At 38.8% G+C, this 13,816-nt stretch overlaps 1 protein-coding gene across 3 annotated transcripts in view; it reads right to left on the minus strand.

Moving 5' to 3' along the window:
• Positions 1 to 13,816, minus strand: part of NR3C1 (nuclear receptor subfamily 3 group C member 1) — a 158,005-nt gene that overhangs the window by 33,807 nt on the left and 110,382 nt on the right. For all 3 annotated transcript variants that reach the window (XM_007063607.4, XM_037907573.2, XM_043552847.1), the window contains exon 4: positions 10,363 to 10,479. In XM_007063607.4, the coding sequence (XP_007063669.1) occupies positions 10,363 to 10,479 (117 nt within the window). The remainder of the gene's footprint in view (positions 1 to 10,362; positions 10,480 to 13,816) is intronic.

Below are 13,816 nucleotides of genomic sequence, written 5' to 3' on the forward strand. Positions count from 1 at the left end.
CCTGGCATGGCCCGCAGCAGCCCAGAACTATAATTACAGGAAAAGTCCTGCTCAGCCCCAGGCTGAATCATGCTTAGTTTGGATGAAATCTTCAGGGAATTTAGCTGTTAAAAATCTAAGAAGTCTACTGAGCATGCACAAACTGCGATTTTTCAAAGGCCTATAACTTGGCCAAATTTTGGGTAGATTTTCTAGGCAAAGCACATCTATGACACAAAAGTTGCCACCATCTCTAATCATGTACCACCCATATTTCAAGTCTCTACAGCAAAGCGAGGGGGATGCTAGACCTTTTAAAAGAAAAGGTTGTCAGAATTTCTTAATATGGGCGAAACAATGTTAAAAAATTTAAAAAATAAATTCAGCCTGAGGCAGCCACTTGGCACAGAATATTTAAGTCCAAACTGTTAGAATATGGCAAAAGTCATAAGCATCTGAAAAAAATAATGGGGAAGTTTAATAATAGGTTGTGCTACTGTCCCCACGTTAATGTTATAGGTTAGGGGTTCTCAAACTGGGGGTCGGGACCCCGCAGGGGGTCCTGAGGTTATTACGTGGGGGATCACGAGCTGTCAGCCTCCATCCCAAACCCAGTTCACCTCCAGCATTTATAATGGTGTTAAATATATAAAAAAGTGTTTTTAATTTATAAGGGGGGGTCGCACTCAGAGGCTTGCTATGTGAAAGGGCTCACCAGTACAAAATTTGAGAACCACTGTTATAGGTGGTAATGCTAGCAACACCTACAATTAAAGTTGCCCAACACTTCCCAATATAAATCCCTATTTTCAGCTGCTTATAACTGTGGGTCAAATCTTTTTCCTAATGATGGCAAAAATCCCCACTGACTTCAACAGGGCCAGGACTTCTGTTTATAGATAACTAGATAAAACACAAAAACACCCACTAAAATATGTGGGCTTTTACTGTGTAATCATTAAGGTGTGAAATTATAAAAACCATGGAAACGTACAGCTGAAAGGTAGAGGTTATTTATATTTAGTCCAGTGCCCTGTGCTGAAGCAGAACCAAAGAATCTAACCTATCCCTGACTGATGTTTGTCAAGCTTGTTCTTAAAAACCTCCAGTGAGGGGGATTCCACAACCTACTTTGGAAGCTATTCAAGAGCTTAACTACCCTCACAGCTAGAAAGTTTTCCCTAATATCTAACTTAAATCTCCCCTTGCTGCAGATTAAGCCCATTACTTTTTGTCCTATCTTCAGTGGACACGGAGACAATTGATCACCATCCCCTTTATAAAAACCCTTAACATATTTGAAAACTGTTACGAGGGCCTGCCTCAGCCTCTTTTTCTCAAGACTAAACATATGCAGTTTTTTTAACCTTTCTTATAAAAGTTTTAGAAAAGTTTTTATCATTGGTGGTTGCTCTCCTCTGAACTTTCTCCAGTTTGGCTACATCTTATTTAAAGTGTGACTACCAAAACTGGACAATACTCCAGTTGAGGCCTCGCCAGTGTCAAGTGGAGCAGGACAATTACCTCCTGTGTCTTATACATGACATTTCTGTTAATACACCCCCAAATGATATTAGCCTTTTTAGCAACTACATCACATTGTTTGATCATGTTCAATTTGTAATCCACTATAACTCCCGAATTCTTTACTGCAGCACTACCACTTAGCCACTTATCCCCCATTTTGTAGTTGTGATTTTTCCTTCTTAAGTGTAGTACTTTGCATTTGTCTTTACCAAATTTTACCTTGTTGGTTTCAGACCAATTCTCCAATTTATCAAGGTCATTTTGAATTTTAATCCTGTTCTCCAAAGTGCTAGCAACCTCTCTCAGCTTGGTGTCAGCTGAAAATATATATGCACATTTTCGTCCCATTATCCAGGTCTTTAATGAAAATATTGAACAAACCTAGGACATATCCCTGTAGGACCCAGGTAGATACATGATCCCAGTGTGACAATGAACCATACCTACTCTATGTACAATTTTTCAACCAGTTGTGCACCCACCTTATAGTAAATTTCATCTAGCCCATATTTCCCTAGTTTGCTTAGGAGAATGTCTTGGGGGACTCAATTGTAAATCTTACTCAAAATCAAGATATATCATGTCTATGGTTTCCCCTCATCCACTACACCAGTAACCCTGTCAAAGATGCAAATCCAGGGTTTCAAGAAACTTTCCCATAAAGACTGTCCCCTGTACTGTTTGGTTTTGCTCCTGTTTTATTTATTTGGAATCCTCCTCTTTTTTCTTTTCTTTTGCTCTTCAATTTCAGTCCTCTGTTCTAACTTCTTGACTCATTTCTACCTTCTTTTTTCTTTATCAGTAAAATTCTGGGTAACTCTTCAGCCCCATCATTGTGGTAAAGCCTTTACAAAAAGCTACTGGGGGAAGTCATGATTAAGGCTGTTTTAGTCATGGGTATTTTTAGTAAAAGTCATGGACAGGTCACGGACAATGAACAAAAATTCACAGCCTGTGACCTGTCCATGACTTGTACTATAAATATCCCTAACTAAAACTTCAGCCAAAGGGCCGCAGGTGCTCTGGGTCGAGTGATCCAGGGTGGCGAGGGTGCTCGGGGGGTGGGGTGGTTCAGGGGCGCTGCAGATGCTGGGGGTGTGGCCCACAACACCTGCTGGTGCTAGGGGGGAAGAGGGATGGGTGGTAGCGCACAGCCCAGGACCACTACTAGTGCTCGGGGGGAGGGGGAATTTGCTGGGGCTGGTAGGCTCCCTACCTGGCTCTGCGTGTCCCTGCAGCTCTTACTGGGAGGGAAGGCCAGGTGGGCTCCCCGCGCTGCCCCTGCCACAAGCTCCACAAGTCCCATTGACTGGGAACCCCAGTCAATGGGAGCTGCAGGGGTGGGGCCTGTGTGCGCAGGCAGTGCGCAGAGTGCCCTGGCCCCATTGGGAGCTGCAGGGACATGCTAGCCACTTCTGGGGAGTCCCCCACCGAGGTTAGCACTGTCCGACACCCCAACCCCCTTCCCCAGCCATAAGCCCCCTCCCACACCCAAACTGCACCAGCGCCGGCTGCTGCAGAAGTCATGGATGTCATGCAAAGTCACAGAATCTGTGACCTCTGTGACAGACACACAGCCTTAGTCATGATCACAGAGGAGAGACAATCCCTAAGGCAATTGGATCCAGTCATCATGGGGGGGATTTGAATATGAGGACAGAGAGATTGATATGAACACTGTTTTCAATAGGAAGTCAGTGCAGAAAAGAGAACTGGGGGATAGTGCCTGCATGTATCTGTTGTAAAAATTTAGAACTGTGTGTCTTAATTTCACTGAAACTTCTACCTGTGCTGTTTCAATAGCTCTCCCAATGGTTTTACACAGATGCTGAATAACAACAGGGAGATGATTGAGCCTGGACAGGACTTGAATGAATCAGAACAAATGTCACCAGAAACCCTTCATGTAATTATTTACATGCCTTTCACTACAACTCTATCAAATCATTTAATTTTAAAAATACTATCAATATCTTCCCCAAATAATTCCTTTAACTTCTCTATACAGGACATCCCTACTGGCTAGTGGAATGTTTTGTCAGATTTCTTTTCTTCTGCCTAAATCTTTAGTCATACTGAACATCACTTCCTGCTAATAAATGCAATTTAAAAATGAACTGGAGAGTTTTACTTTAAAAGTTAACAAAAATCAAAAACAGATTGTGTGCTTACATAGTGGTGCATTTCTTGAATACAAAACACTCCTCAACTCTGTATCACTTTTCAATTTTCCATTTGGCCTCAAATCCAAGCATTTTTGTTTTTCTTGCTATTTAATTCTGTTTTTCAGACTTAAAAAATGGTAGTTTTCAAAGCACTAAATTAAAATAAAACTAATGTTTAACTCTTGGTTACAGATATATACTTTAAATAAAGAAAAACTGATGAATTTTGCTGAATCTCGTGAAGTTACCGACAGCCCCTGGAACTTCAAGTGTATGCATCTGCACATGTTCATGAGACACTAACTTTTAGTCACTGAATGCCATTTTTATGTTTAATGACACAGTTACTGTTAATCAGGTTAAATGGGATAGATTTATGGAACAGTCTAACACTAGCTGCAACCTGAGTTCTGATTTGTTACAGCTTCCATTAACCTATTTTGCACTTATCTGACTCCCTTTGGATAGCAGAAATGAAGCGCCACATCTGACAGATTACAGTCCGTGGTATAAGAAGAAAAGTACATTAATCAAATTAAAGATTGGACTGAAAAAGCTGTGCTATCTATAACTGCAATAATTCTGAAGCAGCAAAGCATGACAGACAACAATAAACCTTCGATGTTCAGCAGCTATGAGTCCTGGAGATCTTTACTGCCTTGTCCTCACTACGTCATTTTGGGCCTATCACTTTATAATAAAACTGCTTGGCTCCAGGTAAAAAAATCTGATGGGCTGGAGAATATTTCTTAAGGTTAAAAATAATAAGAAATGTAAAATACATGTCGCTTGACACTTCTCACCTACATCTAAGGCAGCCAACTATTTCTAGCACAAAAATATAGCTTTACCCAAAACAAAGGTTTGTTACTAAAATGATCAATATAAAAAATTGAGTTTGACAAACTCTAGAAATTTACAGCTTTCAGAGTAGCAGCCGTGTTAGTCTGTATCCGCAAAAAGAAAAGGAGCACTTGTGGCACCTTAGAGACTAACAAATTTATTTGAGCATAAGCTTTTGTGAGCTACAGCTCACTTCATCGGATGCATGCCTATTTAAAATTTACAGTAAATGTTTCTTGCTACAGTAATATTTATGTCTTGTTTACATAAAAAAGTTAATCTGGAATAAAGTGGAGTGTGAATTTAAATATGTTCTGCAACTATGAATTAGGATTTTTTTTCTTGAATGAATTACTGAATATAAGAACATAAGAACGGCCCCAAAGATCTATCTAGCCCAGTATCCTGTCTTCCGACAACGGCCAATGCCAGGTGCTTCAGAGTGAATGAATAGAATAGGTAATCATCAAGTGATCCATTCCCTATTACCCATTCCCAGCTTCTGGCAAACAGATGCTAGGGACACCATTCTTGCCCATCCTGGAATTATCCTCTATGAATTTATCTAGTTCTTTTTTGAACCCTGTTATAGTCTTGGCCTTCACACCATCCTCTGGCAAGGAGTTCCACGGGTGCATTTTGTGAAGAAATACTTTCTTTTGTTTTTTTTAAACCAGCTGTTTATTAATTTCATTTGGTGACTCCTAGTTCTTGTGTTATGAGGAGGAGTAAATAACACTTCCTTATTTACTTTCTCCACACCCATCATAATTTTATACCTTACTTATTTTCTCCACACCGGTCATGATTTTATAAGAAGTGGAAGTTTTAAATAGCTCTCATTCTTCAGCTTTCCGGAGGCATTATTTGCATTATAGAGAAAGGTTTATCAAATCTGATTTTAAAATAAAAAGCTGTCTTTTCGTAACAAGTGTGGAAAAAAGTCTGAAAACCAGAAACATAATACTACAACGTAAACTAAAATCCATTTTAAAAATGTCATTTTGTTTTTCATTCCAAACTGAAAGCTGTACTCCCAAACCTCCTTTAGAGTGGGCTTTACAGACTTATAAGACTTTTAAGGTCAGAAGGGACCATCATGATCATCTAGTCTGATCTCCTACACATTGCAGGCCACAGAACCTCACCCACCCACTCCTGTAATAGACCCCTAATCTCTGGCAGAGTTACTGAGGACTTCAAATCATGAGTTAAAGATTTCAAGTTACAGAGAATCCACCATTTACACTAGTTTAAACCTGCAAGTGAGCAGTGCCCATTCTGCAGAGGAAGGTGAAAACCCCTCAGGGTCTCTGCCAATCTGATCGGGGAGAAATTCCTTCCAAATGCCAAATATGGGGCTCAGTTAAACCCTGAGCATGTGGAAAGACCCCTGGGAAAGAATTATCTGTAGTAACTCAGAGCCCTTCCCATCTAGTGTCCCATCACTGGAGATATTTGCAACTAGCAGTCGCAGATCAGCTATATGCCATTGTAGGCAATCTCATCATAACATCCCCTCCATAAACTTATCAAGCTCAGACAGTTAGGTTTTTTGCCCCCACAACTCCCCTTGGAAGGCTGTTCCAGAACTTCACTCTTTTAATGGTTAGAAACCTTTATCTAATATGAAGCCTAAACGTGTTGATGGCCAGTTTATATTCATTCCTTCTTGTGTCAACACTGGTGCTTAACTTAAATAACTCCTCCTCCTCCTCCCTGTTATTTATCCCTCTGATGTATTTATAGAGAACAATCATATCTCCCCTCAGCCTTTGTTTGGTTAGGCTAAACAAACAAGCTTGGAGTCTCCTCTCATAAGGTAGATTTTCCATTCTCTGATCATCCTAATAGCCCTTCTCTGCACTGGTTCAAGTTTGAATTAATCTTTCTTAAACATGGGAAACCAGAATTGCACACAGTATTCCAGATGAGGTCTCGCCAGTGCCTTGTGTAACAGTACTAACACTTCCATGTCTCTACTGGAAATACCTCTCGCCTGATGCATCCTAGGACTGCATTAGCTTTTTTCACAGCTGCATCAGACTGGTGGTTAATAGTCATCCTGTGATCAACCAATACATCCAGGTCTTTCTTCTCCTCTGTTGCTTCCAACTTATAAGCCCTCAGGTTATAGCAAAAATTTCTGTTAGTCCCTAAGAGCATGATCTTGCATTTTGCACTATTAGATTCCATTTAATTTATATTACTGTAAACTCTACCTGCTACTTGGCTATTACAACCCTTAACAAGGCAACACTTGTCTATTGTATACCACGAATAGGTAAATCATACTTAGATTTTAAACCTGCTTGTTAAAATTGCTCACTTTTGTAAAAATACCTTACATACTAAGTCCATGCACTCTGTAAGAATCGGGAAATAAAAATCCAAGAGCAGACAGTATATGATATGCTACAGTTAAATCCACAATTAGTTTAGTGCCAAGGTATAAAGCCTTAAAAATAGAACCTATCAAAGAACACTGGGAAACTCAATATTATAATAGGGCTTGTGGAGTCCGGATATAAGCAGTTAAACTAGAGTACAAGCTGCAACCAAGTACCCTGGATACTAATGGCATCTCTATATTAATCTTGTACAGTTAATATCAGATCAGGATGATTAACCAAAAAACCTATTAAAACTAAAAAGTGTATGTGACACCAATAGTTCTCTTGCCTTTGTGTAGTTTTTAGACTGAAGTTTTCAATGTGAAAAGTTAACATCGCCTCACTGACCAAAGTATCTTAAAATGTAAGCTTAAACTAGCAGTTCCAACAACTCCTTTATTTTACACTTTCCATATTAACCCCTGAACAAGTGCAAAATTCACTATCACATTCCAAGTGTAATCCAAAGTACTGAGGGGCTGGTCATCACCTGCCGTGTGATCTTGGGCCCCTCTCAAAACAGCCAAACAGCATGCAGGTCACATCCTGAATGTCTGCGTATAAATGCAACCTGCCAGCAACACTCCAGTCACACACTGGTTTCCACCAACTTGCGTAGGTCAAAAACTTGTCTCTCTCACCAAAAGAATTTGGTCCAATAAAAAATATTACCTCACTCACCTTGTCTCCCTAATATCCTGGGACTGACACAGCTACAACAACAGTGAATGCCAAATTCAAATAACTGGAAAGGAAACTCAGCTTCTAGATAAGAAGTTTGGAAGGCAGTACTGATCCCCATCTAAATGATAGCTTTTAACTTGGAGAAAGGTGAGAAATATATTACATTTGCCAGTTTCCATAACTGTGATTTCCTCTGAAAGAGATGAAGTTCAAGTCCCCTAAAATGCCACACAATTGTGTTTGAGAGAGAGAAAATACACAACACATTTCTTTGATCAGGATAGTTCATATGTTTAACTTTAACAACTGATCATGCTTTGCACCTTAGGGATGTTGAGCTTCCCATACTGTAAGAAGAGAAATACACTTTTTTCAAAATCTGCACAGTTGTTTTGTGAAGAAACAAACCGAGCTGAGATAGCAGATCTTGTAACACCTTTTCAAACTACTAGTCCTGCCAGTCACTTTTGCCATCCAAAAGCGTTAAAGCAAAAGGCCAAAAATCTTAATTTGGATGAGTGAGCTGCTCACATTCTTTTTGGGTATGCCAATATAACAGCTGGAAAGGTACTTCCCAGGGCGGATAAGCAGATGCACTAGCTCTGCTTGTGTTAGCATACTAAAAATGGCAGTGTGGCTGCGGTGGCACATTCCTGCGCGCACACATGCCTGCGTTGGATTCTTTTTCATTATTTTATTTGAATCTATAAAGTTTTAAAATAGAAACTTTCCACGCTGGCAGGAAATGTTTTTCTATTTTCCAAAGCTATAGAATCTGAGTTAGAAATCTCTCCCTGCACCCTATCTTTCCAATAAATTAATTTTCTCATTCCTATATTTCAACTAATTGCAATGCAATGCAAATGTTTAATATATTTTGGCAAAGAAAAGGCCAGAAAGAACATGTAATCAGTTAACATACAATAAAACAGGAGTTTTGTTAATTTCGTACAGTATGGTTTTTAATAACCGAAAGCCAAATCTAGGATTTGAACCTAAGCAGGCAATTCAAAACCAAAATGCCACGAAAGCTTATACCCAAATAAATCTGTTAGTCTTTAAGGTGTCACCAGTCTCCTTGCTGTTTTTGTGGATACAGACTACCCCCTGATACTTGTCACTATATTGGATACTTAACATTTCAAAAGCTCACTTAACCAGACTCCTGGTTTGCCACGTCACTTTTATAATGAAGGGTAACTCTTCACTTAATATTTTGTTAATTTTCTTTGTTTGTTAGATCAATACAGAGCCATTATTTTGGGTTTCCAACAGCTACCTTGCCACTCAAGCTTCATGTTTTGTTTTTTGTTTAAAATCAATGGCAAATTATTTACAAATTTATATCCAACAAAATATATTTTACATATATCTAACAATTCTGGATATATACATATCTTTGGGATATCTGCACCAATAAGCAGGATTACTTTGTACAACTGTCATCATCCATGTCCAAGAAAGATTAATTCAGACTGAAGCAGGACCAGAGAAGGGCTACTTGGATGATCAGGGAAAGGAGAACCTATCTTATAAAACAAGAGTAACACAGCTTGGCTTAGTTGGCCAAGGGGAAATGTGACTGCTCTCTATAAATACATCAGAAGGTAAACACCAAAGAGAGAGAAGAACTATTTAAAAAAAAGCATAATGTTAGCACAAGAACAAATGGATATTAACCGGATACAAATAAATTTATGCTGGAAATTAGAATAAAGTTACTAACCATCAGAGGAGCGTGGTTCTGGAACAGCCTTCCAATAAGTAATGCAAACAACTTAACGAGTTTTAAGATGGAATTTGATAAATTTATGAATGGCATTATATGATAGGGTTGCCTGCAATAGCAGAGGAACAGACTATGACCCAGGAAGTCCCTTCTGGTCCTACATTCCTATGTATGCCTGGCAGTAAAAGGCATTAATCACAACAATTCAATAGAAATGTATCAAGCATAAATAGAGAGCTATACTAATTTATTAGTAGAAAAAGTTTGCTGTGATTATGCTTGATACTGAATGCTGGGGAAAAAAGTTTTAAAGCAGCTAACCACTACATCTGCAGCTGATATGGTTTTGGATTTCTCAGTAGTCATCTATGACTTAACACAAAGCAACCCACACTAGTACGTGTGTATCTGTTAATGGTATATTTTACAGAAAGTTTGGCACAAGGTTTTTAAGGACCAAAATAAGTATTAATTTTCCACTGCCTACACAGAAGGCTGACTCTCTCCACCCAGACTTTCCCTTCTTTCAATTTTGGAAGCACAAATCTACTTCATTTCAGTTCTCTGTCCTTGATCTTTTCTTCATTTGAGTTTTCAAATGGCACATCATCTTCCTAAGTGATATGGGATATGTAGGATACTTTCCCCATCTCACCCATAGCTAGGTTCCCGCTGTCTGAGGTTCAGTGAAGGAAAGAGGGCAAGGGATATCTGTGTGTGTTGGTGGGAGAAAGAAATGTCCTAATTTTTGTGCATGTGTTGTGTCTGTGAATAAAAACAGGACATTGGTTCATACCAGTGGATTGTTAAAAGACAGAGTATTGTACGAGATATAGCTGTTGTAGGAGAGAAGGAAAGATTAGAAGCAGCGCACAAAGAAAATCTTAATTTTTGCCAATAAGAATGTGGGGTTATACCATAAAATAATGAATAAATATTTTGAACATTTTAAGGCACTGCTCAGATGCCTGCTTACATCATAAAACCAAATGATCCTTGTCAGGGGTTCAGAGAAACAATCCATTCAAGTATTTTAAGTTACCTTCTAGATTCATGCCAGCTTGAAGACATTTCCGGTAGCGACAGGCCGGACAGTTTTTTCTACGAATTTTGTCAATGATACAATCATTTCTTCCAGCACATAGATAATTGTGCTGTCCTGTATTTACACAAAAAGAAAATATGTCCAGTTAAAATAGTGGGTACATTTGTCCAGTTAATTTTGGTTTTAGAGTTAAGAAATTGGGAAGTATATAATGTACTGAATCACTGCACCTCATTTTTAGCAGACTTATTATAGTAATATCAGTATCCACAATTCCCCATCACCACACACATTTCCTAGGCAAGACATATGAAGAACTCAATACAAATAAATGTTTAAAAATTCTGTTTTTTTATGACCAATTTAGGTGAATTTTAAACTATTTTTCTCTTAAATTTATCACAAGTCATCCTCTACTGAATCTCTTCAAATTCTTTATAATGCTTTTTATAAAGTCACAAAAATATCTAAATATTAAAATTATCAGATGATAGTATGGAAAGTTAGAGGCAAGAGGAAATTATCAAACAGTCTAAATGCACCATATAGCCCCCTTGAGAGAAATTTGAGAATTAAAATAAAAAATTAACATTCATAAAGCAGTTCACTTTAAAATATCTAACTCTATTGCTTATAGGAAAATAAGATTTCAGAAACAGCAATATGTAACTCTGCATTTCTGAGATTACGAGAAGCCAGATAGCACCAAGGCCAACTGCCAGAAAGGCCAATTTGAGAGTGTTCATTTATAAATTCTTCAGAATATACTGATTTTACCACTTTTAAAACATGGAGGAAGAGCTCCTTGGGTAGAGCTTGTGAAGTGGACAGACTAAATCCCTTGGTATTTTTATGGATCCAAAACTAAGCTGACCTTGGAAGCCTAGAAAATTGAACTACATAACTTAAAGAGTTGCTGCTCTCCATGATGGATTTCTCAGCAGAGTTAAAACAGGAGGAACACTAGAGTATATATTAATGAGTTTTAACTGTTTTAACTGTGACTAATTTTCTAAAGATTTTTTCCTGTTCAGAAATAATTGTCATCAAAGGACAGCTTCTTCTCCAGTTTGAAAACTAAAATAGACTCCAGAAGCAGGTCTCTCTTCATCTGGTCTAATGCCACTGATACATAGGCTAATTAAACGGTAATTCTAAAATCTCATACTCATTGAGTAAGAACTGAATCAACTTTTGCGCTAATGGATTATTACAGTCCTGATCACTGTCCCGGCAATTTTCACATAGCATTCAACTACTGCAGAATATAAGTGGGAAACAGAAGAAAGCTTTTTACCTTTGCATTAGGGATTCAGCAAGTTTTCTAAAAATACCTGTGAATTTAATAATTTTTTTGCTACAATGTATCACCATTATCACCCCACCCATGAAGCAGGCAGAGGCTATTCCAGTCTGTTTATTTCAAAATTGGCACAAATTGTTTAGTGAAGTAACTGAAAGCCCTACTGTAGTATGATTACACTAAAGAGGTAATTTCATTATAAAAACTCTTTTACAACTCTCTCTGAGAATGAATCAAGGGTACAGGAAATAGATTGAATTCACACTCATTTAATTGGCTAGCATTTAAAGTCTGCTGATTCTATGCCAAGTTTCTGGGACAACAGATACTTCACCTATGGGAGGGCAGTCTGGGAATTTTTTAAGGTGAAAATAAACATTCAGCTTTTCCCTGATTATTTGAGCCGTGAAAACCGCCTGCCTAGTAGCAAAAAAGTTTGATTAAGGAGTGTGTCAGGTCAATTTGTGTAATTGGCTATGAAGGTGGGGTACAAAGATATTACAGTGGCTTCACTCAGGCTTACTTCCTTAGGTAGCTCACTGATTTCTTGATATTCTAAGGGAGCTTTTTTCATTCAGTTTTGTACAAGCTCCAAAAATCTTCTATTTGGAGAAGAGGAAGCAACAGGGACCTTCAGGCACTAAGTTCCATCCAGAATGAAAGTAGTAAATGGACATCACAACCAGGACACTTGTTCTCATTAACAAATATGTATGTAAGTATGTGTATATATAGATACACAAATGGACACTGCAGATCAACTAAGTAGAAAGAAATACCAATCACTGCAATAAGATGAAAAAAGAGTAATTTTTCTTGATTTCTCACAGAGATGCTGAAATTCAGAATATGACTATTGCAGAACAATTACAGATGATGTTCCAGGTAGGTAGTCTTTAGGAGCTGCTCCTCTTTTCCTGACACATGGTACCACTTATGGTGCTGATGTACACTACCATTAGTGATTAGCCATCATTCCTTTTTTAGATGGAATGCTCCATTGCTTCTATGGTGTTGTAGACCTCTGTCCCCCCCATTAACATTTTGTGGTGAATGGAAGTAAGGTGATTGCACACTGCTCTGCTTCATGCGAGCCTGGAAGCTATGCAAAGGTATAGGGTTGTATAAAAAACACCAACCTTGTCAGTCACCTTTGTAACTAAACAATGGCAGTTGAGGCAATACAGTGGTAAAGGTAGCTAATGATTAGAGAACAAATTGGAAAGTTTTTAAAAGCGCTTACTGCAGATATGAATGCTTCAAATGTGGTGCTGAGGACTACATTAGACCATGATGGGAGCAGTGAAAGGTTGTTGTTGATCTAACCACTCTTGCTTTATCAACCACACTGCAGGCATGCTGCTTCTGGATATCAGAACAGACCAAACAAATCTGCTGACCCCCACGAAACAGCCACAATATAAATTTCCTGATTCTGTCTCTTTTGAGATTCCAACACCTTCCCACTCTTGCTTGTGTGCCTTTTCTCATGCTGCTCCCTTCTCCGGAAATGACACTCCTCCCCACCTTTCAGCAGGGCCGGCTCCAGCTTTTTTGCCACCCCAAGCGGCGAAGGAAAAAAAACCACCACCAAGCCCGGTTGAGGTGCCGCCGAAGTGCCGCTGAAGAGGAAGAGAGGGACCGCAGGGCCCGCTACCGAAGACCCGGAAGTGCCACCCTGATGACGGACGGAGTGCTGCCCCTTTCTATTGGCTGCCCCAGGCACCTGCTTCCTTTCCTAGTGCCTGGAGCCGGCCCTGCCTTTCAGTATACTCATTCTCCTTTGAATCCCTCCTCAAAACCCACTTGTTCCATTTGGGTATTCACCAGTCTCCTCCACACCCTTTTTCACTACCTTATTTTCAATTGAAGAGAATATCAGGACTTCTCAACCTATTTGCCTCTCCTCTACCCTCTCTTCGTCAATGCAGAGCATTGCAGCAGGGATCAAGTTTCTTTTAAGTCTATATAAATGTGTTATGAAGTGTTACAATGATATAACTATATAATAATTATCACTGTTACTGGAATCCTCTAAAAAGGAGATGCAGTGTTTGTGAGTTTCTTGTATACTTACAAATAAGGACTCTGATAGGTATACCATTTAACCAAACTGTACAAGGATAAAGATTATTTCATTAAAATACA

This window comes from Chelonia mydas, chromosome 8, assembly GCF_015237465.2.
Source record: "Chelonia mydas isolate rCheMyd1 chromosome 8, rCheMyd1.pri.v2, whole genome shotgun sequence".
NCBI lineage: Eukaryota > Metazoa > Chordata > Testudines > Cheloniidae > Chelonia > Chelonia mydas.